This window comes from Lagenorhynchus albirostris, chromosome 14, assembly GCF_949774975.1.
Source record: "Lagenorhynchus albirostris chromosome 14, mLagAlb1.1, whole genome shotgun sequence".
Taxonomy (NCBI): Eukaryota; Metazoa; Chordata; class Mammalia; order Artiodactyla; family Delphinidae; genus Lagenorhynchus; species Lagenorhynchus albirostris.
This window is the reverse complement of record NC_083108.1, coordinates 37,409,765-37,434,978: the sequence shown is the minus strand read 5'-3', so window position 1 is coordinate 37,434,978 and position 25,214 is coordinate 37,409,765. Positions and strand designations below refer to the sequence as shown.

The 25,214-nt window shown below is 39.6% G+C and overlaps 1 protein-coding gene across 8 annotated transcripts in view; it reads right to left on the bottom strand.

Annotated features, from left to right (window-relative positions):
• Positions 1-25,214, bottom strand: part of TPGS2 (tubulin polyglutamylase complex subunit 2) — a 66,191-nt gene that overhangs the window by 7,747 nt on the left and 33,230 nt on the right. For 2 of the 8 annotated variants that reach the window (XR_009534725.1, XR_009534726.1), the window contains exons 3-4: positions 18,506-18,593; positions 16,267-16,395 (exon numbers count right to left, since the gene is read on the bottom strand). Coding sequence is in view for 6 of the 8 variants with exons in the window: in XM_060121100.1 (XP_059977083.1) it covers positions 4,293-4,523; positions 5,842-6,002; positions 7,767-7,880; positions 16,267-16,395; positions 18,506-18,593 (723 nt within the window). In the remaining 2 variants the exon portion in view is untranslated. Of the gene's footprint in view, positions 1-3,499; positions 4,524-5,841; positions 6,003-6,334; positions 6,399-7,766; positions 7,881-8,390; positions 8,517-16,266; positions 16,396-18,505; positions 18,594-25,214 lie in introns of those variants that run through there. The other 6 variants (XM_060121100.1, XM_060121103.1, XM_060121101.1 and 3 more) reach the window with 6 other exon arrangements.

The window sequence follows — 25,214 nt, the reverse complement described above, 5'->3', positions numbered from 1 at the left end:
ACTTATTGAAGAGGCTGTCTTTCCTCCATTGTATATTCTTGCCTCCTTTATCAAAGATAAGGTGACCATATGTGCATGGGTTTATCTCTGGGCTTCTATCCTGTTCCATTGATCTATATTTCTGTTTTGGGGCCAGTACCATACTGTCTTGATTACTGTAGCTTTGTAATACAGTGTGACATCTGGGAGCCTGATTCCTCCAGCTCCGTTTTTCTTTCTCAAGATTGCTTTGGCTATTCGGGCTCTTTTGTTTTTCCATACAAATTGTGCAACTTTTTGTTCTAGTTCTGAAAATGTGAAAAATGCCATTGGTAGTTTGATAGGGATTGCATCGAATCTGTATAGATTGCTTTGGGTAGTAGAGTCATTTTCACAATGTTGATTCTTCCAATCCAAGAACATGGTATATCTCTCCATCTGCTGGTATCATCTTTCTTTCATCAGTGTCCTAATAGTTTTCTGCATACAGGTTTTTTGTCTCCTTAGGTAGGTTTGTTTCTAGGTATTTTCTTTTTGTTGCAATGGTAAATGGGAATGTTTCCTTAATTTCTCTTTCAGATATTTCATCATTAGTGTATAGGAATGCAAGGGATTTCTGTGCATTAATTTTGTATCCTGCAACTTTACCAAATTCATTGATTAGCTCTAGTAGTTTTCTGGTAGTATCTTTAGGATTCTCTATGTTTAGTATCATGTCATCTGCAAACAGTGACAGCTTTACTTCTTCTTTTCCGAGTTGGAGTCCTTTTATTTATTTTTCTTCTCTGATTGCTGTGGCTAAAACTTCCAAGACTATGTTGAATAATAGTTGTGAGTGTGGGCACCTTTGTCTTGTTCCTGATCTTAGAGGAAATGGTTTCAGTTTTTCACCATTGAGAACAATGTTCTTTGGGTTTGTCATATATGACCTTTATTATGTTGAGGTAAGTTCCCTTTATGCCTACTTTCTGGAGGGTTTTTTTTTTTTTATCATAAATGGGTGTTGAATTTTGTCAAAAGCTTTTTCTGCATCTATTGAGATGATGGTTTTTCTCCTTCAATTTGTTAATACGGTTTATCACATTGATTAATTTGTGTATACTGAAGAATCCTTGCATTTCTGTGATAAACTGCATTTGATCATGGTGTATGATCCTTTTAATGTGCTGTTGGATTCTGTTTGCTTTATTTTGTTGAGGATTTTTGCATCTACGTTCATCAGTGATATTGGCCTGTAGTTTTCTTTCGTTGTGACATCTTTGTCTGGTTTTGGTACCAGGGTGATGGTAGCCTCATAGAATGAGTTTGGGAGTGTTCCTCCCTCTGCTATATTTTGGAAGAGTTTGAAAAGGATAGGTGTTAGCTCCTCTCTAAATGTTTGATAGAATTCGCCTGTGAAGCCATCTGGTACTGGGCTTTTGTTTGCTGGAAGATTTTTAATCACAGTTCCAGTTTCAGTGCTTGTAACCGGTCTCTTTATATTTTCTATTTCTTCCTGGTTCAGTCTTGGAAGGTTGTGCATTTCTAAGAATTTGTCCATTTCTTCCCGGTTGTCCATTTTATTGGCATATGGTTGCTTGTAGTAATCTCTTATGATCCTTTGTATTTCTGCAGTGTCAGTTGTTACTTCTCCTTTTCATTTCTAATTCTATTGATTTGAGTCTTCTCCCTTTTTTTCTTGATAAGTCTGGCTAATGGTTTATCAATTTTGTTTATCTTCTCAAAGAACCAGCTTTTAGTTTTATTGATCTTTGCTATCATTTCCTTCATTTCTTTTTCATTTATTTCTGATCTGATCTTTATGATTTCTTTCCTTCTGCTAACTTTGGGGGTTTCTTGTTCTTCTTTCTCTAACTGCTTTAAGTGTAAGGTTAGGTTGAGATTTTTCTTGTTTCTTGAGGTAGGATTGTATTGCTATAAAATTCCCTCTTAGAACTGCTTTTGCTGCATTCCATAGGTTTTGGGTCATTGTGTTTTCATTGTCATTTGTTTCTCGGTATTTTTTGATTTTCTCTTTGATTTCTTCAGTGATCTCTTGGTTATTTAGTGGTGTATTTTTTAGCCTCCATGTATTTTTATTTTTTACAGATTTTTTCCTATAATTGATATCTAGTCTCATAGCGTTGTGGTCAGGAAAGATACTTGATATGATTTCAATTTTCTTAAATTTACCAAGGTTTTTTTTGTGACCCAAGATATTTATCCTGGAGAATGTTCCACAAGAACTTGAGAAGAAAGTGTATTCAGTTGATTTTGGATGCAATGTCCTATATATATCAATTAAGTCCATCTTGTTTAATGTGTCATTTAAAGCTTGTGTTTCCTTATTTATATTTTCATTTTGGATTATCTGTCCATTGGTGAAAGTGGGGTGTTAAAGTCCCCTACTGTTATTGTGTTAATATCGATTTCCCCTTTTATGGCTGTTAGCAGTTTCCTTATGTATTGAGGTGCTCCTATATTGGGTGCATAAATATTTACAATTGTTATATCTTCTTCTTGGATTTATCCCTTGATCATTATGTAGTGGCTTTGTCTCTTGTTAATAGTCTTTATTTTAAAGTCTATTTTGTCTAATATTAGAATTGCTACTCCGTATTAGTACTTTTTTTTTTTTTTTTTTTTTTGCCATACGCGGGCCTCTCGTTGTGGCCTCTCCCATTGCGGAGCACAGGCTCCGGATGTGCAGGCTCAGCGGCCATGGCTCATGGGCCCAGCCACTCTGCGGCATGTGGGATCTTCCCAGACCCGTGTCCCCTGCATCAGCAGGTGAACTCTCATGCGCCACCAAGGAAGTCCAGTACTTTTAATGGTAGTTTATCTGAGTTTTGGAGAAAAGGCCCCACATTTTCATTCTGCACTGGGTCCTATATATTGGGTAGCCATTCCCACTCTTGAGTGCTCTGCTCCTCCTGAGGCAGGTCTCAAATCTTTCCTTGTTGGAACCCCCTTCTGTCTACAGCCCTTTGGGGATTCCACCTGATTGTCACTGATTTGAAGGCCGCCACTGTTTCGTGGCTCCTCTGCTGCTTCATTTATGAAATCCAGAGCTGGACCAGGACTTAAGAAATAATTCAGGGGCTCCATGATCTCTAGAGGAAGGACACCTGCCACAGTGGAAGATGACACAACTTCTCAATCCCCTTCTAACCCTGACTTGGGGAAGCAGCCAAATGCTGGAATCTCTTATCTGTCACTGCTGGTTCTCTCTTTGATGAGTTTTGGCAGAAAAATGCTTCTGGAAGACTAAACCTCAGCTATTATCCTTGACAACTTGGTTCCTCTCTATTCTTTTCTGCTACCCAGTGAATTGTTAAGCAATTGTGAGTAGGTAGAGCAGGTGGAGGCTCTTGTCAACAGTGACTGATCTCATCAAAACTCTGCATGAAGAGTCCTGGCAAAGCAATGCTTGGGAGATTTATTTTGTTTTGGTTTTAATGGTACAGCAGAATCACCTCTTCTTTTAAAAGCAAGTGAAAAAGATAATTTTGGCAAATGTGCAAATATCACATCACAAAACTGGAAACAAGAAGCTTTATAGGAAACCAATGAAGATGAGAAACTACAGGAAACTGAAAATGAGCAACGCAAGATCTTTGTGGTGAAGGATATAAAGAACATAAAAATGTATATTTAAAGTTTTTCATGGAACATTATAACCCATCAAATTAAGGTATCAATATTCTCTAACAAAATTAACTGATCTGAGGAAGGATAATGCAAAAGTATTCTAATGCGGTGCTGCCCAATAGAACTTTCTGTGATGATAGAAATGTTTGTTTGATCATCTCTGTGCTAATACAGAATCCACTAGCCATATGAATACTCCCATTGTGGCTAATATAACTGAGGAACTGAATTTTTAACATGGCTTAAACTTAGCTGCTTTAAAAAGTGGCTACCAATTGAGCAGCATAGTTGTAATGCTTCATAGGTCAAAACCAGTGGTTTCTATGGGGGACTTCTCTAATTACTGCTGAGGGGGTAGGGGGTTGGAGTAGAAAGAGAAGAAAGCTCTTAACAGATCTTCTTAGTCACTTACACAGCACCTTACATTCTCCACAGCTTCCAGAATCAGTAGGTGGTACAACCTGCTGTAAGGGGTATGAGGGAAGGATTCTTGGGGAGACCTGAGTATGCTTTTCCAAGTCCTGGCTCAAGCCAATGGCAGTAAAAAAGGCCTAGGATTTTGTCACTCAGATGGGGAGGGGACTATGGTTCCACACACAGAATCTGAGGCTTGGGCCACGCCTGGGGCATCTGTGCATGGAAATCATCGCTGTGGGGCTGGCAGGGAGCTGGAGGTGGGGCGCTCATTTTCGGACAGGGTTTCCAGAGCCAGAGGAGGATTTAGAGGTGGAAGGAGGACCTGCAGGCCCTTTCTGGCCACCTGCAGGCTGAACAGACCCTTTCTTTTTGGGGATTAAGGTCTTGTTCTTGCTCTTGAACACTTTGCTGGGATCCAGCTTGTTCACAAAGGAGTCGGTCTCTTCCGTGAGTAGGTTTGTGTTGTAGGTGATGGGTTTATACATGTTGAACCATTGCTGTAAGGCAGAATTAGGAGAGAGGGTCACAATTCAAAGGAGAGGAGTATGTGTTTACGCTCTTCAGGGGAGATACAGGGGTAGAGAGCTGGGGAGATGAGGCAGAGTAAAAGACTTTAGGAAAAACTGCCTCTAAAATCTATTAGCACTTCCTTTAGGTAAAAGGGAAGACACACATTGCTTTATGGGGTCTCATAACCTTTAAACACGAGGACTAAGAATCTGAGTAAATGCACTTCCTTCTAACCTAGTATGCACTGAGCCTGGTATGCTAGGTCCCAAATCATCAGGGTACAGTGTCCTAATTGTTCTGCCTCCAAACCAGCCACTGCCCATCAGGTGGACTTGGTAGCATCCTTCCCACAGGGAAGGAGCAGACAGAGGCCAGAGCAGGCCTCTACTGAGGGAAGTTGCCTGCTCTCTTCCCTACAGGCTTTCTGGGCAGCTGAGGGCAAAGGGCATCTACATTTATTTTCATTGATCACAACCACCCACTATGTTGCCTGGATGTATGTCACTGTCATGTGACATTTGAGGAAAGTGAGGTCCACTTGATGAATACATTCATCGAGTCCCTCATTTTTTGCCACCCAGTCAAAAGTTCTTCTAGACACACCTGGTGTTCTCAAACCAGGCAGTATATCAGCATTACCTGACATCTGTATGTTTAAAATGGTGTCTGGATCTATAATATAAATGAGGCACAGCCATACTTTGAAATACTCTGTATCATTGAAAAAGACAGCTCTCTCTATATATTGATAGGGAATGAGCTCCAACATGGAGTTAAGTGAAAAGAAGGTGCAGAACAATGTGAATAGTATATCGCACTTGTGATTTAGAGAAAAGGAACCAAAAACTGTATGCATGCATGCATGCTTTCTATCCAATAAAGTATCTCAGTGAGGGCACAAGAGAAACTAACAGGGGCTCCCTGTGGGGAAGTGGATGGGGAAGCTGGAGAACCAGTGAATAACAGACTGATTTTTCACTGTTCCTGTATGCATGTACTGCCTATCCAAAATGAATGGTCAAACCTAATCTCCCCCGACCACCAACCCCTTTTCATTAGAAGTTAAAAACTCCCCAGGTGATTCTGAGGATCAGCCAAGTTTGGGACCCATTTAACTAGATTAGTATAGAGTGAGGTTGTCCACCTAAATTGGAAGCACCTGCCTTGCTTATTGAACATACAGGCTCCCGGGCTCAACCCCAGATCTCCTGCATCAGATGAGGAAGCTGGGAATCTGCAATTTAAGCATTTCCTCAGAAGATTCTGATACATTCTAGTTTGAGATGACAGGTGGTCCCCCCTTACCTTGGCCTGTGGGCTAATGCCATAGCTGGTGAAAGCATACTGCCACTGGGGCAGGCCCAGGTGGGTGATAAGCAGGCGATAATAGGCAGTAAAGGTATCTGTGAGAAAATGCCAGTATAATGCTCTGTCCAGGAACCAGATCTCAGTGTCCTGTGCTAATGCTGAAATAGCAGACAAAGGACATAAAGGAAGGGATGGCTTAACACTTCTTTCCTTTTATCTATAAAGTCAACATCTACTCATGGTTAAAACAAATTTCAATAGTAGAAGGAATGTAAACTATAAGTAAAAGTTCCCTTTTTTCCCTTCAACCTCCCAGTTCTGTTCTCCAGTGGCCACTGTTACTGGCTTCTTTATATTCTTTTACAAATTCTTGATCAGTCAGTCGACTGATCTATCTGCTGGGCTTTGGCCATCTGTGCATTCAGGCTATCTAAGCAGCACTCCTTTCTTGTGCGGACTCAACACTCCCCCTCCCCCAATAGGTACATACTGTGGTCTCAGCCTTCCTGATGGAGAGGCACTCTGTCTGAACAGTTCTGGCTTTCTCAGGAGGTCTGTCAGGAATTAGAAGTGCTGTGAGAAACCACCATGGAGGAGCCCAGACCAGCTTCCTCTCCTGGGACTCCTGCCTGTGCGGCTGTGTGATGTGCTGGTTGAGCTGAGGCAGGCACTATTGTACCAGCTCCTGCCTCACGCTTGCTTCTGACCGTCCATTCTTAGTACTCCTAGTTCATCTCCTAGGCCTCTCCTATTTCATCTCCTGTCTAATGGCTGTAACGTCTCCCTAAGTGGCCTCCATCCTCCAGTACCTTCCACTTCCATTTCTGCTTGTGGTCACATTTTCATTTGAATCCTGCCATACTTCTGCTAAATAACCTTGACTCCTCACCTACTTCCACGTAACATCCAAACCCCTTCACCTGGCTTTCAAAACTCCACATGAAAGGGAATCACAGGGCTTCTGGTGTCATCTCCTCCTCATCCACAAGATGAACCACGTGGCCAATGAACTGGAATTGTCATTCCCCCCAAATCAGGTGCATTCTCTCATGGCATAGCTTTTACCCATATCCCTTTGCTTGGATGCCCCCTTTTGCCCCACACCCCACACCCCCCATATCTCATTCAGACCTATACTTCAAGATGCAGCTCATTAGTTGTGGCTCATTGGCTCCTTAGTTGTGGCACATGAGCTCTTTAGTTGTGGCCCCACATGCTGCAACTAAGACCCGGTGCAACCAAATAGATAAATAAATTTTTTTTTTTAAAAAAAGATGCGGCTCAAAGGCTACTTCACAAAGACTCCTCCAGCTGGAGATGATCTCTCCTTTCCCCCAGAGGTAAACCCTGGTGTGTCTTCTCACCCTTTGCAGGCAGAAAGCTACTTGAAGAGGGCTGGACATTGTCCAACTCTGTAGTTCCTAGGGACTGAACTGCTGTTAGGGGGCCAGGTGGTGCCCACTGCTCAAGAAGCCAGAGCCTTCTTCTCTTGATTTCCCATCTGGGATCTTAGTTTGAGGTCTAGTAATTCAGATTTTTATTGCTGTTAATTGGCCTACATAAATACGTGTAAAAGAAAGACAATGTTTTTCCTGGATGCTTTTCTAATGCATGAGCCTGCTGGAGGAGTTATAAACAGAATGACTATTTCTTCTAGCATTTATTCACTTATTATCCTACTCTTATTATTTTGCAGTAACTCACAAGTGACACAAATGACAATAGCTTAAAAAGACTAGTAATTGGCCTGGAGGGGGATGCTCAGAGAGGACCAAAGGGGTTTTCTGGGTCTTGGCATCTACAAGAGACCCAGCAGCACCTCAGGAGGTCAGGGAAGAGCATGCCTTTTGTGTGATGGCTGGAGAGCAAGGTCAGCCAAGGCCATTCCCAAGCTACAGGACCATGCCTGCCATGATTCTTACCTGGTTTCCCTCTTTTGTAGACAAGGCAAACCTTCCCATTTCCGTTGCAAGGATCCAGCTCAAATATTACACTGCGAGAATCAAAGTGAGGCTTCTCTGGCTGGTTCTCACTAGCTGCAAACCCAGAAGTTAATGGTAATGTTCAAACACACTCAGCTCAAACATACTTATTCATCCAGCTTTGCTTGGATGAAAAAAACAGAGGGAAAAAAAGCATTATCTCAAACATATTCTTAACTATTATTTTCAAATGTGGACCAAATGTATTCTATACTCTAAATGTCCTGGGTCTTATTCATGGTCTAAGCCTCTGTCTGGGCTCCCCTACCACCAACAGAGTGTCATGGAATCTGGGGAAGGGGGCATGAGGACAGCAAACTGAACTTCTTGGGAGTGGGACTACATAAGTCAGAGTAATCTGAACAACTTTTTTCTTTTTCCCCAGATACATGGTTTCCCCTCGTTTATAGCACTTCATGATCTTTTGATTAGAATCCTTTTTCCTCTGTCTAAAATGTATATTTGTGGCATGTTATGTTTATTTCTATTATAATTATAACATTATAATTAATGCTAAGTCTGGCTCTGTTAGAAATACCTACCTAGAAACGAAATACCATGATGTAACAGAAAAAAAGATAAATTCTTAGAAATGCAACCATCAGAAACCTTCTCTCCTGCTTCTTTCATTACAGCAATTATGCAATAATGATTAGCATTAGTGACTAGGGTAGAAAGTGTTTAACAAACCTAGGAGAGATTGGATAAAACAGAGTATATAAAAATAATATTTTTGATTTACACATATACCCATACATATAATTTTACATAAATGCATAAATATTTACATTTCTAAATAAGAAGACTTTTTGTGTGTTTTTTTGTTTCTTTCTTTAACATGGTTTTACCCTCCCCTGGCGGTTATACCTTCATATTCTTCATCTCATATGGTCCTAGGCAGACATATAGGTATACATTTAAATTTTGTGAGATCATTTACTATATAAAAATGGGATACCACACATGTTACCTGAATCTTACTTTCTATAAATAATACAATGTGGAAAGCCCTCTAAGGGTTGTAACTCTAATGCATTCTTTTTAATAGCTGCCTGACAGTCTGTGGGAGTGGATGCACCCTAATTTATCCTGTGAGCCACCTATTGATAGGGGGCCAATATTATTCTGCTACAAATGCTACACTAATCATCTCTGTACCTGTCCCTTTGTTCTGGTGCTTTTGTTATATGGCTAGACACCCTGAAGTATTATAGAATGGACATTGCCAGACTGCTTTTTGAAAAGGCCTTTGTTTTTGAAAGATATTTTCATGGGGTATAGAATTCTAGGTTGACAATTTTTTCCTTTGAGTATTTTAACTTTTTTTTAATCAAATGAATTTGCTTAAAGAATATTTTATTTTTAAATTTTTAATGTATTTATTTTTTATTCCGGTCTAACAGCATGATTTTCCTCTGATTGTTTCTTTCTTTTTATTGGAGGATAGTTGATTTACAATGTTGTGTTAGTTTCAGGTGTACAGCAAAGTGAATCAGTTATACATATATCCACTCTTTTTTAGATTCTTTTCCTATATAGGTTATTACAGAGTATTCAGTAGAGTTTCCTGTGCTATACAGTAGGTCCTTATTAGTTATCTATTTGATATATAGTAGTATGTATATGTCAATCCCAATCTCCCCATTTATCCCTCCCCCTTCCCTGAGTATTTTATCTTGACTGAATTGTTTCCAATGAGAAATATGCTATTATCCTTATCTTTGCTCCTTTGTATGGAATTGTCTTTTTCCACTGACTGCTTTTAAGATTTTCTCTTTATCCCTGATTTTGAGCAATTTGATTATGTTTCCTAGTATTGTTTCTTCATGTTTCTTGTTCCTGGCTTGTTAAGCTTCTTAGATATGGTTTAAGTTTCCAAGTAACTGGTACAGTTTTGAGCCACTATTTCTTCAAATAGTATTTCCTGGTCCATCCCCCACTTTTCAGGGACTCCAATTATACATACATTATACCATTTGTTGTCCCTCAGTTCACTGATGCTATTTTGATTAAAATAATTTTTTATTTTCTTTCTGTTATTTTGGATTGTCTATTGTTATGTCTTTAAGTTCTCCAGTCTTTTCTTTGGCAATATCTAAACTATTGTTAGTCCCATCCAGTGTATTTTTCATCTCAGAAACTAGTTTCATCTCTAAAAGTTAAGTTTGTATTTGTTTTTTCCTATCTTCCATGTCTGTACTAAGTTTTTGGACATATAGAATATAGTAATGACTGTTTTAAAGTCTGTATCTGCTAATTCTAAACTGTATCTCAATTCTGGATTGGTTTCAATTAATTTTTCTCCTCGTTATGGTCATTTTTTTCCTGCTTTTTTGCATACCTGGTAATCTTTGATTGGATGCCAGAAATTGTTAATTTTGCATTGTTGAGTGCTTGCTATTTTTATATTTCTATAAATATTGTTGAACTTTGTTCTGTGACACAGTTAAATTACTTGGAAACAGATACTTTCAGGTCTTGTGCTTAGTATTTGACAGGCAGAACCCAAGGCAGCATTTAACCTAGGGCTAATTTTTTCCCCATTACTGAGGCAGGACCCTTCTGAGTACTCTACCTAATTCTATGTAAGCCATGAGGTGTTTCAACCTGGACGGTAGAAACGGACACTATTCCTGGTTCAGTGTGAGTACCAGGCATTGTTCCCTCTAATCTTCTTGGGTGGTTTTGTCCCTGGCCTTGGGTAGTATCGTCACATGTGTGTGCTCATCAGTTCTTTCCTGAATACTTGAGGACACTCTGCAGATCTCTGCAGTTCTCTCTCTATGCAGCTCATTCCTCTCTGTTACTCAGTCCTGTGAACTCTACCTGTCTTCATCCAGCTGGGCTCTTGGTTATGTCTTCTCAACAGGTACAACAGGTTCTCCTTGGGTTCCCTTCTCTATGCTGTCGACTGGAAACTTTCAGATAATAAGCTAGGGTTCACCTCATTTGCTTCCCATCATTCAGAGCTCATCATTCTTCCCTGTCTGATGGTCAGTATCTTGACAACATCCATTGTTTTATATATTTTGTCTGTTTTTGGTTTTTTTGTTGTTCCAGGTGGGAAAATAAATCTGGCCTCTACTATTCCATCTTGGATGAAATAAAAAGTCCAGACTGTAGGCTCCCACCAAGTTTTAGCAGCCTTGACTGATGCTGACTGGGGTCTGCCCTCAGGTGAAAAGTTATAAAAACAGGAAAATCATTCAGTGTGGTTCCCTTGTGCCATTTGTAGATGCCACTCCAGTTTCTGCTTATTTTTGGTTACTCGCCAGTCCTTTTAGGTAATTATTTTAAAAGTTTCCCCAGAGTTTAGAGTATTATCTGCACAAGTCCTGATCTGGTAAAAGGTAGTATGCCATATGGCCAGAATCATAAGGTCAAATCTACAATGTCACTGTTATTAGTTCTTCACTGAATTTTTAGTTTGGTTTTATCTCCATGTGCACATTAGCACACTGTCCTACAGTCTGTGCCTAATAATTTCACCCTCAGGAATAACAGTGGATATCTTTCTGTTACCTGTTATTTGTGCTGGTTCTTGTTCATGGTGTTGTGTTTCTTCATGTGCCTGGTTCTTTTTAAGTAGGATTATTTTTGAAAACTTATTTATAAAAACAACGAGGTCTAGGATAATGTTTTCTTCCTCTAGGGAAGAATTTTATTTTTATATGAGTTTTATACTGAGATATAATTCGCCTACCATACCATTCACTTAAAGTGTACAATTTAATGGTTTTTAGTATATTTAGAGCTGTGCAACCATAAACAGTCAATTTTAGTACATTTCTCTGGAGTGAATTTCTGTTTTTTTCTGCCAGGCCCCTGGGGAGATTAGTACTCTGGAATCAAATTAGTCCAATTTTGGGATTTAACATTTTCTGGGATGCACAGGTGACTTGTACTTGGGCTTCGGTCCATGTGAAGAGTGGTTATTTCTGGTTCATTCTATCTCCTAGAGTATATAGCTCCTCATGGTGCTAACCAAAAGGGTAGGGTAGTTTTTATGGGTGCCATCTTTTGTAGGTTCTAGACTCCATTTTATTCTTCTAGTCTCACATATGGGTCAAATTCTCAGCTTTTGAGTAGCCTCATTGCCTCTTTTGAAAATGACAACGTATCCTAGGCAAAAGCAACCCTAAACATTGAGCCTCTTCCCTGGATTTCTGTCTTCTTCTGGATGTTGATCTGGTGCTATCTCATCATCTTATTAGCTCTTATTTGATGATTTTTATATGTTCCCTGACTTTTCAGTTGTCTTCAGCAGGAAGACTGCTCTGAATTACCTATCTGCCATTACCAGGAGGCCTCTTCATCAGTTTAAGTATGCTTCTGAAAATAACATATAGATGAGTTTTGCTTTTTATATCAATCTGATAGTTTCTGCTTTTCAAAAGGGAAATTCAATCCCAGCACACTTAACATAATGATTTATCCGTTTTATTTTATTCCTCTTAATGTTTTGTTGCTTATTTTATAATGTTGTTTGTTTTCCCTTTTTCTTATTTTTACTCATGTGATTCAACATTCCTTTATTAGGTTAGAGATTCTAAAGTAATTTTTTATTCCTTTAATGGTTATCTTCCTTTTTTTTTTTTTTTTTTGCGGTACGCGGGCCTCTCACTGCTGTGGCCTCTGCCGTTGTGGAGCACAGGCTCCGGACACACAGGCTCAGCGGCCATGGCTCACGGGCCCAGCCACTCCGCGGCATGTGGGATCCTCCCGGACCAGGGCACGAACCCGCGTCCCTGCATCGGCAGGCGGACCCTCAACCACTGCGCCACCAGGGAAGCCCTATCTTCCTTTTTTTATGTATTTGCATGACTGGATCCATATGATTCTACCCTTACTTGAAAACAATATGCCATTGTTTCTCTAACAAAATGTGGTATGCAGAATTCTAAGATGGCCTCTAAGATTCATGCTTGTGTGTATACACACCTGTACAACCTCCTCCCCTGAGTGTGGTCAGGACCTATAATATGATGGAGTAGTCACTCCCTTGATTAGGTAACATTATGAGACTCTGTTGTAGCAGACTGGAGAGAAATATTCCTGCTGGCTGAGAAGCAAGTGGCCATATTGTGAGAGGATCTTGTGGCTAGAATCTGAGGGCAGCCTAAACGAGCCAAGAGTGAGCCCTGGCCAACAGGCAACAAGAAAACAAGGACTTAGTCCCACAACTGCAAGAAACTGAATAAGGTCAACCACCAGTGAGCTTGGAAGAGGCCCCTATGCCTCAGATGAGATCACAGCACCAGCTGACACCTTGTTTCTAGCCTGATAAGATCCTAAGCAGAAGACTCTACTAATCTGTAGCTGAATTTTTGACTCATGAAAACTGTTAGATAATAAATTTGTAGTGTTTCAAGCCATTAAATTTTTGGTAATCTGTTATACATGAATAGAAAACCAATACACCAAGACACTCTGTTTCCCCCAACAAGGCATACTATTTCTTTCCTAGAGTAGGATGAGGGCTTCCACTTTCTACTTCCTTTCCTCTTTGTCCTACATTTTCTTTTAAAAGGACTCTCTGGAACATTCCTTGTATTAGTTGCTAGGGCTACTGTAGCAAAGTACCACAAACTGAATGGCTTGAATAGCAGAAATTTGTTATCTCACGCTTCTGGAGGCCACAGATCCAAGGTCAAGGTTGGTTCCTTTTGAGGGCTGTGGAGAAGAATCTGTTCTATGCCTCTCCCCTAGCTCCTGGTGGTTTGCTTGCAACTTTTAGCTTTCCTTGGTATGTAGAAGTACCACCCCATCTCTGTCTTCATCTTCACATGGCTTTCTTTTATATCTGTATCTCCAAATTTCCCCTTTTAAAAGGTTGTCAGTCATATTGGATTAGGGCTCCACCCAACTCCAGTATGACCTCCCCTTACCTACTTACTTCTATAATGTCCCTATTTCCAAATAAGGTCACAGTCTGAGGGAGTGAGGTTAGGACTTCAATATATGAATATTTCCAGGGGGAAGGGACACAATTTAACACATAAAGCTCTTATATCTTGCCTCTCTCCTTTCTGTTAGGTTTAGCTGAGGGTATATGTTTAAACATATTCTATGCACTATATCCCCTTTTCTCCAAGAGTTCTTATGTAAAAGTTGTATACATTCCTGGATATTAAGATTTAATTAAGTCTTTCTCTTTCATAGGAGGTTCACTAATCTCTTGTTTCCTTTCCTCTTTATATATCTGCATCTTGAGATCTCCATTCCGTTTCATCTGTCTTTTGGTTGGAGTATTTATGTTCTTAAAGTTTTACACATCCTTTAATATTCTTCTAATAACCTGAGAGGTATGTTTCATCTGTATATATAGGACTCTTGATTTTCACTTTTTCTCTCAGTAACCTGTTTATGTTTTTTACTGCCTTCTAGTTTCCACTGTTGCAGGTGAGAAGTCTGATGTCAGTCTGATTATTCTCTCTTCACAAGTAATTTGTTATTTTTGCCTAGAAGCTTGTGATTTTTTTCTGCATCATGTAATGCCTAGGTGTCTGTTTTCTCCCGAATTCAATTTGAGTCTAGGAGAGCCCTTTCAATCTGCAGATTGAATAAAAGTTTTTGTTTATTACTGTTTATTTATTATTCCCTTTCCAGCTTTTTTTCTCTTTTTGAGCATCTATAATTCCAATGGAAGGTCACCTGGATATATTTTCTATTTCTCTCACCCTCCACCTTTTCACTCATTTCTCCTTTTAAAATTTATTTATCTGTCCTTTTAGATATTTCTTGCACTTGCTTTTTCAGGCTACTAACTCAGGTCTCAATATTTATACTTATCTTCAATTCATCTAGTCAGTTGTTTAATCAAGAATTTTTACTTTTTTTCTATAGGAAGTCTTTGTGCTGTCTTAAATGCCCTTAAGTATTCTTGTTTTTATTTAGGTTTTCATCTGTGTCCTCTAGCAGTGTTATTTCTCTGGTTGTGTATTCTGATATTGCTTCCTGATTGTCCTCTTTCTAACTGCTGAGTCCCCTGAGAAAAGTCAGCATTTTTCTACTTAAGTTAATGAAACTTAGGTCTAACTGTTGGACTATCCTAAAAAGCATGAACTCAGAAGGTGCCAGGAGCCCACGTGGTTTTTTTCCCCATCAGTATGTAGGACAGTGTGGTCTCTACCCCTACCTGTCCTTTGCTGAGGTCCCTTGAAATCCTATCATCTAGTCTACCTTTATCTACCAGCTTCAAAAGCAGGGTACACCCATTCTACTTATTTAACAACTCCTTTGCCTTTTAGGGGTTAGAGAGCCCCAGTATACACATATGAAGCAAATGTGACCTTTTCCCCATCCTTGAGGATTCCACACATTTCTAAGTGATAAACTCTTCCCAGGGCCCAACACTTTCCAGGCTCAGCTCTTGGACTCCTCCTCCTATTGTGCAGCTGCTTGTCCAGTTGAAGGAGAAAGCCTTGCATCAGTTCTCTCTGTCAGAATTTCAATGCACTCCAAGGCATTAGTATTGGAGACACTAGTTGCCTACTGAATATTCATTCTCCCTTTTTAAAACTCCAGTTCTGTTTGATGAGGCAATACTACACAGCTAAAAATACTTATCTCCTCAAATTCACTTGCACTATGGGTAACCTTTTTGACTCTATTCTAGCGAATGGTTATTGGGAGGGGCTTCTGGAAAAACTATTATTTTTCTGACAAAAAGGAAACTATTCTGCCAAGAGACAGTTATTTTGCCCTTTACTCTTCTTTTTCCTGCCTGGAACATAGACTTGAAGCTTGGAGGTAGAGCCCACATTCTTCAAACATGAGGATGAAAACCAAACAAACACAAAGGCTGGTGCGCCAGGAATCCAGAGGGAGACTTTATCATTGAGTTTCTCAAGCAGCTACACCAGCCTAGTTCCAGATTTCTTATTATGAGAAAAATAAACTATTTAAACATTGTAATGGGGGTCTGTTATACGCAGCCAAACACAGTTCTGACTGAAGTCCTCACTTATACATAGTTGATCATAGCTTTAGCAGCCATTTGAATTATAAGCCATTTCAATCAGAAGTGGCAAAGAGCCTGAAGGGAGGAAGGGAGCTGCATTTAGACTGTCATGGTCCCTGAAACCTCTCAATACTGAAATGTGGAGTGAAGTTTAATCTGTAACATTCATTCACTTACCAGGTATTCATTAACTGCCTACTATGTGCCAGGGACTGAAGTGGGTGCTGGAAACAAAGATCCCAACCCTGGTATTTTCTTCATGAAAATTTCCTTTTTTGATACAGGCTGTTTTTTTTGTTTGTTTTTTTTGTTTTTTTTTTTAACCTTACTCCCATGGTTCAGAGAAGCCATAAATAGGAAGGGTTGGGTTTAGGGGAACATGTAACAATGCCACAATTTCTCCCTATTATTTTCAACATTATAAAATGGAAACAAGCAGGCTGATTTCTAACTCAAAGCAGAAGTCCCTCCAGTTACCTTCTTGTGTATCGTCCTCCAGGTCTGCAAGAGTTGGTGCGTTAGGAAGTGAGTACAGGGAAGACTGGTTGAGTTGAGTCAGTTTTGAGATGCTGTTAATTGCCATGCTGCCCAATGGAATGGTATGTTCTATGGGAATGTTAACAAAAAGAATTACATGGAGTAATAAGCTAGTTACCATGGTCATCAGAAGGGCTTCTGCTTGACTAACTTAAGCCCAGCTATTATTTGATCCCAGGGTTGAGGAATTGAATGGAAAGTGGAAAGGAGAGAATCAATGCACTACATGCTCCAAAACACCAGCCTTTTATGCGAAAAAAAAAAAAAAAAAAAGCAAACAGCTGGGGCCATGAGTGAAGAGTCCCCACTGCATGTGTTAGGGTGGAGCACCAAAGGAAATTTTAAAAGGGGATTCTCAAAAAGAACTGGGAATTCTAGGGTAGGGGCCCTAGTTTGAAGAGCAAAGGACTTAAAAAATGTTTTTGCTCCCGCCATCCCTTGAATGAAGGGTTATACTTTCCAAAGGAGTAACAGCTTTGATTATATAACTGACCGCTTCTACCCTTCTTGTCATAAGCTTTCACTATGGAAACTATCTCCCTCTCTACTTATCATTTTTTCTTACTCAACGGAGCAAACTGTCTTGAAAGGCTTCTTGCTTGGTTCAGTCTTCTGTAATTCAGGTATAAACAAGAAATAGGCAGACTATGTATTTTCCTTATCTATCATACAGAATCCTTATAATATAGGGTGCTGGACATTGGATGGCACACAAAGACTTGGACATATGACTGCTAAAAAACTGGAATAACTTAAGGCAATAAAACAGCTGGTGTACAGACCATGGAATGTCCAAGAAAAGACCACTAAGGAGGTAAACATTGGAAGCTGCCTTTGCTGGCTTTTCTGATAATGATTTTAGCCATCCAGTAAAAAATGGGTACAGCAATGGGGATAAGGATAAGAAGATGGGTTGGGAGGATTACATTAAAAAAAGTATTAATAATGAATAGGGACTCATTCATAAAACCTTCATGAAATGTTTCTTTTCTGATGCAGGCTTCTGAAGGGGCTAGCCTGTCTCCGTGATGTGGGCAAGGGAAAATGTGACAGTCACTCTAGCCTCTGTCCACTCTCTCTGTTGCTCCAGACTCCAAAGGCCATGGCCATGAGGGTTTCTGATATTGGTGACAACAATGGTTTCTAGACCATCGGAGGAAATGATTCTAAGCTAAAAGTTCGTGTTAAATGCTTAGTAGTAAGCTATAAAATATGCCCCTGGTCAGCTGCGAGAAAAACAGGAAGGTTTGGGGAGTCACCAAAACAAGGGAACCTAGGAGGTAGCAGCAATGAAGGGGAGGAGTCAGTTCTGCAGATTTGCTGTGTCACAGAAGTGACTGCATTCTTAGTGGCAGCAAGGAGAGGTATAGGCTGATTCCCAAGGACCAAAGTAGATGTGGGGATGTGGCTGCAGTTTGGAGATAATAAAGTCCTCTTGAGGACAGGGCAGTCTGTGTCAGGAATGAGCTGGACTCCAGGGGCTAGATCTGGATTTCCTAGTCTATGGAATGTTACTAGAGTCTTCACCTAAATGCGCAGCACTGACTTTCATGCCTGCATAGTACCTGAATCTCTGACATGTACCAAGGTGTGATTTCCCACATTCACGATAGAAATGTTTATCCTGGATGTATTTAATACCAAGGATGATAGCCTGTGAACTAAGGCGGTTGATGACTCAGGCTGAGGAGATGTGAGGCAGAGAAGGAAAGGCTCTGGTCTGAGGGTCAGAGGTCCAGACCTCGGAGCCCTGAGGCCTCCACCATGCTGGGAATGAAGGAAGGAGCCCCTCTTATGACCACCAGAGGCTGTCACTGCAGCTCATCCTGAGGAGACTGCTCCAAGGTGGAATCCTCAGAGGCTTTAAGTTCGAGGTGGCTCAGGATTTTTGTGTAGTGACTAATCTTTCCCTCCACCTCATGCCAACAAGAAGCCTCTAAATTGAGCTTCCAGTTAAGTACTGGGTAGACCCTGGCACGGGGGCTGGGGAGGCAGTGGGTGATGCAGTGATGGCATGTGTTAGCTTTGGGAGATAATCACAGCTTCTGGACACTGTACTTTAGAAGAACCCACAAAAACTGTCCAGATTCAGACTCATAAGTTGTAAAGGCCCTCAGAGTTGTCTCATCTAACCTCTCAGCCAGGGAAATGTTCCTCTACAGCAAGGAGGCTGACTCACCATCCAGCTTCACATTCCATGTCATGTGGAAGCCATTGGTCATCAGGTAAAAGTTTTTCAGATCCTCAGGCAGCACACAGTTATTTTTCTAGAACCACAAAGAAGCAGACTGTTAGGTCAGGGCTGGGAAGGAGGGCGTAGGGCTATGCCTCAAAGCATCTGGGGATGCTATTTACTGTGTTTCAGATCCCCAAAATAGACAAACTCTGAATAATTACCTATAAAACTCTATTGGAGAGTTCTGGTTTGAGACGGCAACAAAGCAGCCTCCTCCACTCACCTCGTTTCACTGACACACTGAATCTACAGCTACAAATTGAACAACAATCCCTCTGAAAGAAATCCAGAAACTAGCTGAGCGACTCCTACGCATCGCGTGAACAAGAAGACACACTGAAATGGGTATGAGAGGCTGATCACAACCTTGCTATAAAACCCACTCCCGGCAGGGCGACACGCAACGAGGAGGGAACTCACAACTCCTGGATTCTCCCTGAGGAGCAAAGGGCTTGGACCCTACATCTAGCACCCCGACTTTTAAGACTTCCACCTGAGAGATGGGCCTCCATAACATCTAGCTCTGAAAGCCACTGGGGTTTGGGTCCAAGAGACCCATAAGGCTGTAGTGAACTAAGAGATAGTTCTTAATTGGCTCTCATGGACTTACCATGGACATACTCCCAGGGCCCAGTACAGAGGCAGCAGACTAAAATGCCCAGTCTTTTCATTAAAGAAGCCTATTTGCTTATCTTAAAAGCTTTGGCCTGAGGGGGCAGGCTTTTAATTTAGTACACATCTAGATGCCAACTGTAATCCTCTCCAAAGACCAGGGAGGCTAGTGGGCACCATACCATCTTCATGCTCTCCTTCTGCCTCACTAGCAGGTACCTCCTGGAAAGGAGCTTATACACACGTCTGGCACCCCAGCTTTTGCAGCTACTGCCCAGGGGACATACCTCTTGATTGCCTGGCTCTGCTGGCCAACAAGGCTTATGTTCCTGGGTCCCATAGGACTCTAATAAGCAGAGTAGCAGATCTTAAGCTATGCCACCAAGGCACAGGGCAGAGGCAGCAGACTGAAATGCCCAGTCTGTAAGTGAGAGGCCTATTTATAGATCTTAACTGCAGCCTGAGGGTCAGGCTTATAATTTAACAACATCTAGGGCCAACTGCAATCCTCTCCAGAGACTGGCCAGTGGGTGCCATCTCTGCGCTCTCCCTTTGCCCTGCCCTGGGTCACCAGTGTTTCTATGAGTGGAGGTTGTGCAAACAGCTGGTGCTCCAGCTCTTGTGGCTGCTGCTCAGAGGACACATCCCTTGATATCTGGCTCTGGTGAGCAGCGCAGCTTGTGTTCATGGGCTCCACTGCATGGTAGCAAACAAAGAAATAGTTCTTAACTTGCTATTCCCCTAGGGCTCAGTGCAGAGGGAGCAGACAGAATGCCCATCTCTCAGTCTTCCCCTGAAAGAGGTATATGGGCGTACTTTAAAAGTTACTGCCTCAGTGTCCAGCTTCCAATCAGCCTGCATCTAGGTGCTGAGATCCTTCTCTCTGGGACACTGACAGGTCTTGGCATACCCACAACTACTGGGAGCCACTAAGAACAAAGTAGGCTGGACATTGACAAAGGTTTGAGAGACAACCAAGAGCCACAGAAGGGTTGAATAATAAGGTTCATCTCTTACATGAGGCCACTCCTTCAAGACTGGCTATTGTATCTAATGCATAGAAACCAACATAGAGAGTCAAGAAAAATGAAGAAAGAGAGGAATATATTCCAAGTGAAAGAATTGATAAAACCCCAGGAAAAGACCTTAATGAAATTAAGATAAATAATTTTTACCTGATAAAGAGCTCAAATAATGTCATAAAGATGCTCACAAAGGTCAGGGAAACAATACATGAACAAAGTGAGAATTTCAACAAAAAGAAAATATAAGAAAGTACTAACCAGAAATCACAGAGGTGAAGGATACAATAACTGAGCTGAAAAATTCAATAAAGGGGTTCAACAGCAGACTAGATGACGTGAAAGAATCAGGGAACTAGAAGCAGTGTATTGGAATTCATTCAATCAGACCAGCTAAAAGAAAAAAGAATAAGAAAGAGTGAATAGAGTTTAAAGGACTTATGGGACAACATCAAGCAGATCAATATTCACATTTATAGGGCTGTCAGAAGAAGAGAGAGAGAAAGGGGCAGAAAGCTTATTTGAAGAAATAATGGATGAAAACTTCCCTAACCTGGGAAAAGAAACAGACTACCTGGAAATAAATCCAGGAATCCCAGTGTTCCAAAAAAGAAGAATCCAAAGAGACATTATAATTAAATTGTCGAAAGTTAAAGGAGAAAATCTTAAAAGGAGCAAGAGAAAAATAACTTGTTATGTACAAGGGAACCCCCCATAAGACTATCAGCAAATTTTTAGGTAGAAACTTGGCAGGCCAGAAGAGGGTGGCACAATATATTCAATGTGCTGCAAGAAAAAAAAAACAACCTGCCAACCAGGAATACTCTACCTGGAAAAGCTGTCCTTCAGAATTTAAGGAGAAATAAAATTTTCCAGATAAGCAAAAGTTGAAGGAGCTCATCACCACTAGACCAGCCTTACAACAAATGTTAAAGGGAGTTCCTTAAGGTGAAACAAAAGGGTGCTAATTGGTAACAGGAAAAAATATGAAAATATAAATCTCACTGGCAAAAGTAAGTGTATAGTTAAATTCAGAATAATCTAATGTTGTCATGGTGGTGGGTCAATCACTTATAGATATAGCATGAAGATTAAAAGACAGTAAAGTAACTGTAGTGAAAGTAGTAAAATACACTATATTTTAGTAGTAAAAAAAACTATAACTACCATAATTTGTTAATGGATACACAAGATAAAAAAATGTAAATTGTGACACCTTTTAAAATGTGTGGTGGGAAGAGTAAAAATGTAAAGCTTTAAAATGCATTCAAACAAGCTGTTATCAGCTTAAAATAGACTGTTACATTTAAATATAATCCTCATGGTTATCACAGAGCAAAAACCCGTAACAGACACAGAAAAGATAAAGAAAAAGGAGTCTAAGCACAGCATTACCAAAAATCATCAAATCACAAAGGAAGCAAGAGAAGAAGAAAGAAATAGAAGAATTACAAAATAGCTAGAAATCAATGAACAAAATGGCAGTAAGTCCATACCTATCAACAATAACTTTAAATGTAAATGAACTAAATTTTCCAATCAAAAAACAAAGAGTGACTGAATGGATAAGAAAGGACTTATCTAAGGCCAAACTATGTTGTCTACAAGAGATTCACTTCAGATGTAATAACACATAGACTAAAAGTGAAGGGATGGAAAGATATTCCATGTAAATTGAACCAAAGAAAGCTGGGAAAGTTATACAAGACAAAATAGACTTTAAGACAAGACTCTAACAAGAGACAAAGAAGGGCATTATATAATGATAAAGGGGTTAATCCAACAAGATGATATAATATTTATAAATATTTATGTCTCCAACACAGATGCACCTAAATATATAAAACAAATATTAGTAGACGTAAAGGGAGAAAAAGACAGCAATACAATGGAGCAATGGACTTAAGTGACGTGTTAGACCAGATGGACTTAACAGACATTTACAGAACACTCCACCGAAAATCAGCAGAATACACACTCTGCTCAGGTATACATAGAATATTCTCCAGAATAGATCATATGTTAGGCCACAAAATAACTATTAACAAAATTATGAAAACTGAAATCATATCAAGCATCTTTTCTGTGCACAATGGTATGAAACTAGAATCAGTTATAGTAAGGAAACAAGAAAATCACAAATATGTGGAGAGTAAACAACATGCTACTGAACAACCAATGGGTCAAAGAAGAACTCAAAAGAGAAATGAAAAAATATCTTGAGACAAATAAAAAATAGAAATACAATATACCAAAACTTACAGAATGCTGCAAAAGCAGTTCTGGAGGGGAATTCATAGCAATAAGTGCCTGTATCAGGAAATAGGCAAGTTCTCAAGTAAACAACCTAACTTTACACTTCAAGGAACAGAGAAAAAAGAACAAACTAGGACCAAAATTAGTACAAGGAGGGCAATAACAAAGATCAGAGCAGAGATAAATGAAATAGAGGCTAAAAAGATAATAGAAAAGATCAATGAAACTAAGAGCTGATATTTAAAAAAATATATAAACAGAGAAACCTTTAGCAAGACTCACCAAGAAAAAAAGAACTGAAAAAAATTAGACATCAAAGAGGAGACATTACAACTGATACCACAGAAAGACAAGGGATCGTGAGATTATGATGAATATCATACACCAACAAATTGGACAACCTAGAAGAAATAAATGAATTCCAAGGAATATACAACCTGTCATGGCTGAATCATGAAGAAACAGAAAATCTGAACAGACCAATTACTAGTAAGGAGATTGAATCAGTTATCAAAACCTCCCAAAAAACAAAATTATAGAAACAGATAGCTTCCCTGGTGAATTCTACCAAATACTAAAGAAGAAATAACACTAAACACCTTTTCAACCTAGTCCAAAACACAGAAAAAAGGAACTCTCCCAAACTCCTTTTATGAGGCCAGCATTACCCTGGTATAATCAGACAAGGACACTCCAAGAAAAGAAAATTACAGGCTAATATCCTTGATGAACATAGATACAAAAATTCTCAACAAAATATTACCAAACTGAATTCAACAACACATTAAAAGGATCATATACCATGTGGAAGTTATTCCAGGGATGAATGGATGGTTCAACATCTGCAAATAAATCAATGTGATACACCTGTAACAAAATGAAGGATAAAAACCATATGATCATCTCAATACATGCAGAAAAAGCATTTCACAAAATTCAAAATCCATTCATGATTAAAAAAACCTCTCAACAAGTAGGTATAGAGGGAACATAACTCAACATGATAAAGGCCATATAATCAGCCCACGGGTAACATCATATTGAAGGGTTAAAAGCTGAAAGCGGTTCCTCAAAGATGAGGAAGATAAGGATGCCCACTCTTGCTAATTTTATTCAACACAGTATTGGAAGTCCTAAGCAGAGCAATTAGGCAATAAAGAGAAATAAAAGGCATCCAAATCGGAAAAGAAGTAAAATGATCACTATTTGCAGATGACATGGTATTACATAGAGAAAATCCTAAAGACTCCGCCAAAATCTTTTAGAACTAATAAACGAATTCAGTAAAGTTGCAGGATACAAAATCAATATAAAAAAACCTATTGCTGGGGCTTCCCTGGTGGCGCAGTGGTTGAGAGTCCACCTGCCGATGAAGGGGACACGGGTTCGTGCCCCGGTCCGGGAGGATCCCACATGACGCGGAGCAGCTGGGCCCGTGAGCCATGGCCGCTGAGCCCGCGCCTGTGCTCCGTAACGGGAGAGGCCACAACAGTGAGAGGCCCGCGTACCGCAAAAAAAAAAAAAAAAAAAAAAAAAATCTATTGCTTTTCTAAGAATAACCAACTATCAGAAAGAGAAATTAAGAAAATGATCCCATTAACAATTGCATCAAAAAGAATAAAATACCTAGGAATAAGTTTCACCAAGGAGGTGAAAACTATAAGATATTGATGGAAAAAAATGAAGAAAATACAAATAAATGGAAAGATATTCCATGTTCATGTTTTGGAAGAATTAATATTGTTATGTCCATACTACCCAAAGCAAACTACAGATTCAATACAATCCCTATCAAACTTCCAATGGCATTTTTCTCAGAAATAGAACAATCATAAAATTTGTAGGGAACCACAAAAGACCTCAAATAGCCAAAACAATCTTGAGAAAGAAGAACAAAGCTGGGGGAATCACTCTCCTTGATTTCAAACTGGAGTAGGAAGGGAGAGTAATCAAAACAGTATATTGGCATAAAAACAGACACACAGATCAACAGAACAGAACAGAGACCCAGAAATAAACCCACACATACATGGTCAATTAATTTATGACAAAGGAGTCAAAAATACACAATGGGGAAAGAACAGTCTCTTCAATAAATGGTGTTGGGAAAACTGGACAACCACATGCCAAAGAATGAAACTGGACCACTATCTCACACCATATACAAAAATCAACTCAAAATCGAGTTAAGACTTGAATGTTAGACTTGAAATCATAAAATTTCTAGAAGAAAACATAGGTACAAGCTCCTTGACATTGGTCTTGACAATAATGTTTTGGATTTGACACCAAAAACAAAGGCAACAAAAGCAAAAGTAAATAAGTGGGACTATATCAAACTAAAAACCTTCTGCATAGCAAAATAAACTATCAACAAAATGAAAAGAGAACCTAGATAACAGGAGAAAATATTCACAATTTTCATTGATTGTGAAAATTCGCTGATAAGAGGTTAATATCCAAAATATATAAAGAACTCATACAACAATAGGAAAAAATGAAACAAGCTGATTAAAAAATGGACAGATTTTTCCAAAGAAGTCATACAAATGGCCAATTGTATGAAATTGGTAAATGAAATTGGTAAATGAAAAGATGCTCAACATCATTAATCATCAGGGAAATACAAATCAAAACCACAGTGAGATATCACTGCACACCTGTTAGAACGGCTATTATCAAAAGAGACAACAAATTAACAAGTGTTGGTGAGGATGTGGAGAAAAGGGTGCATTCGCTAGTGGAATGTAAATTCGTGCAGC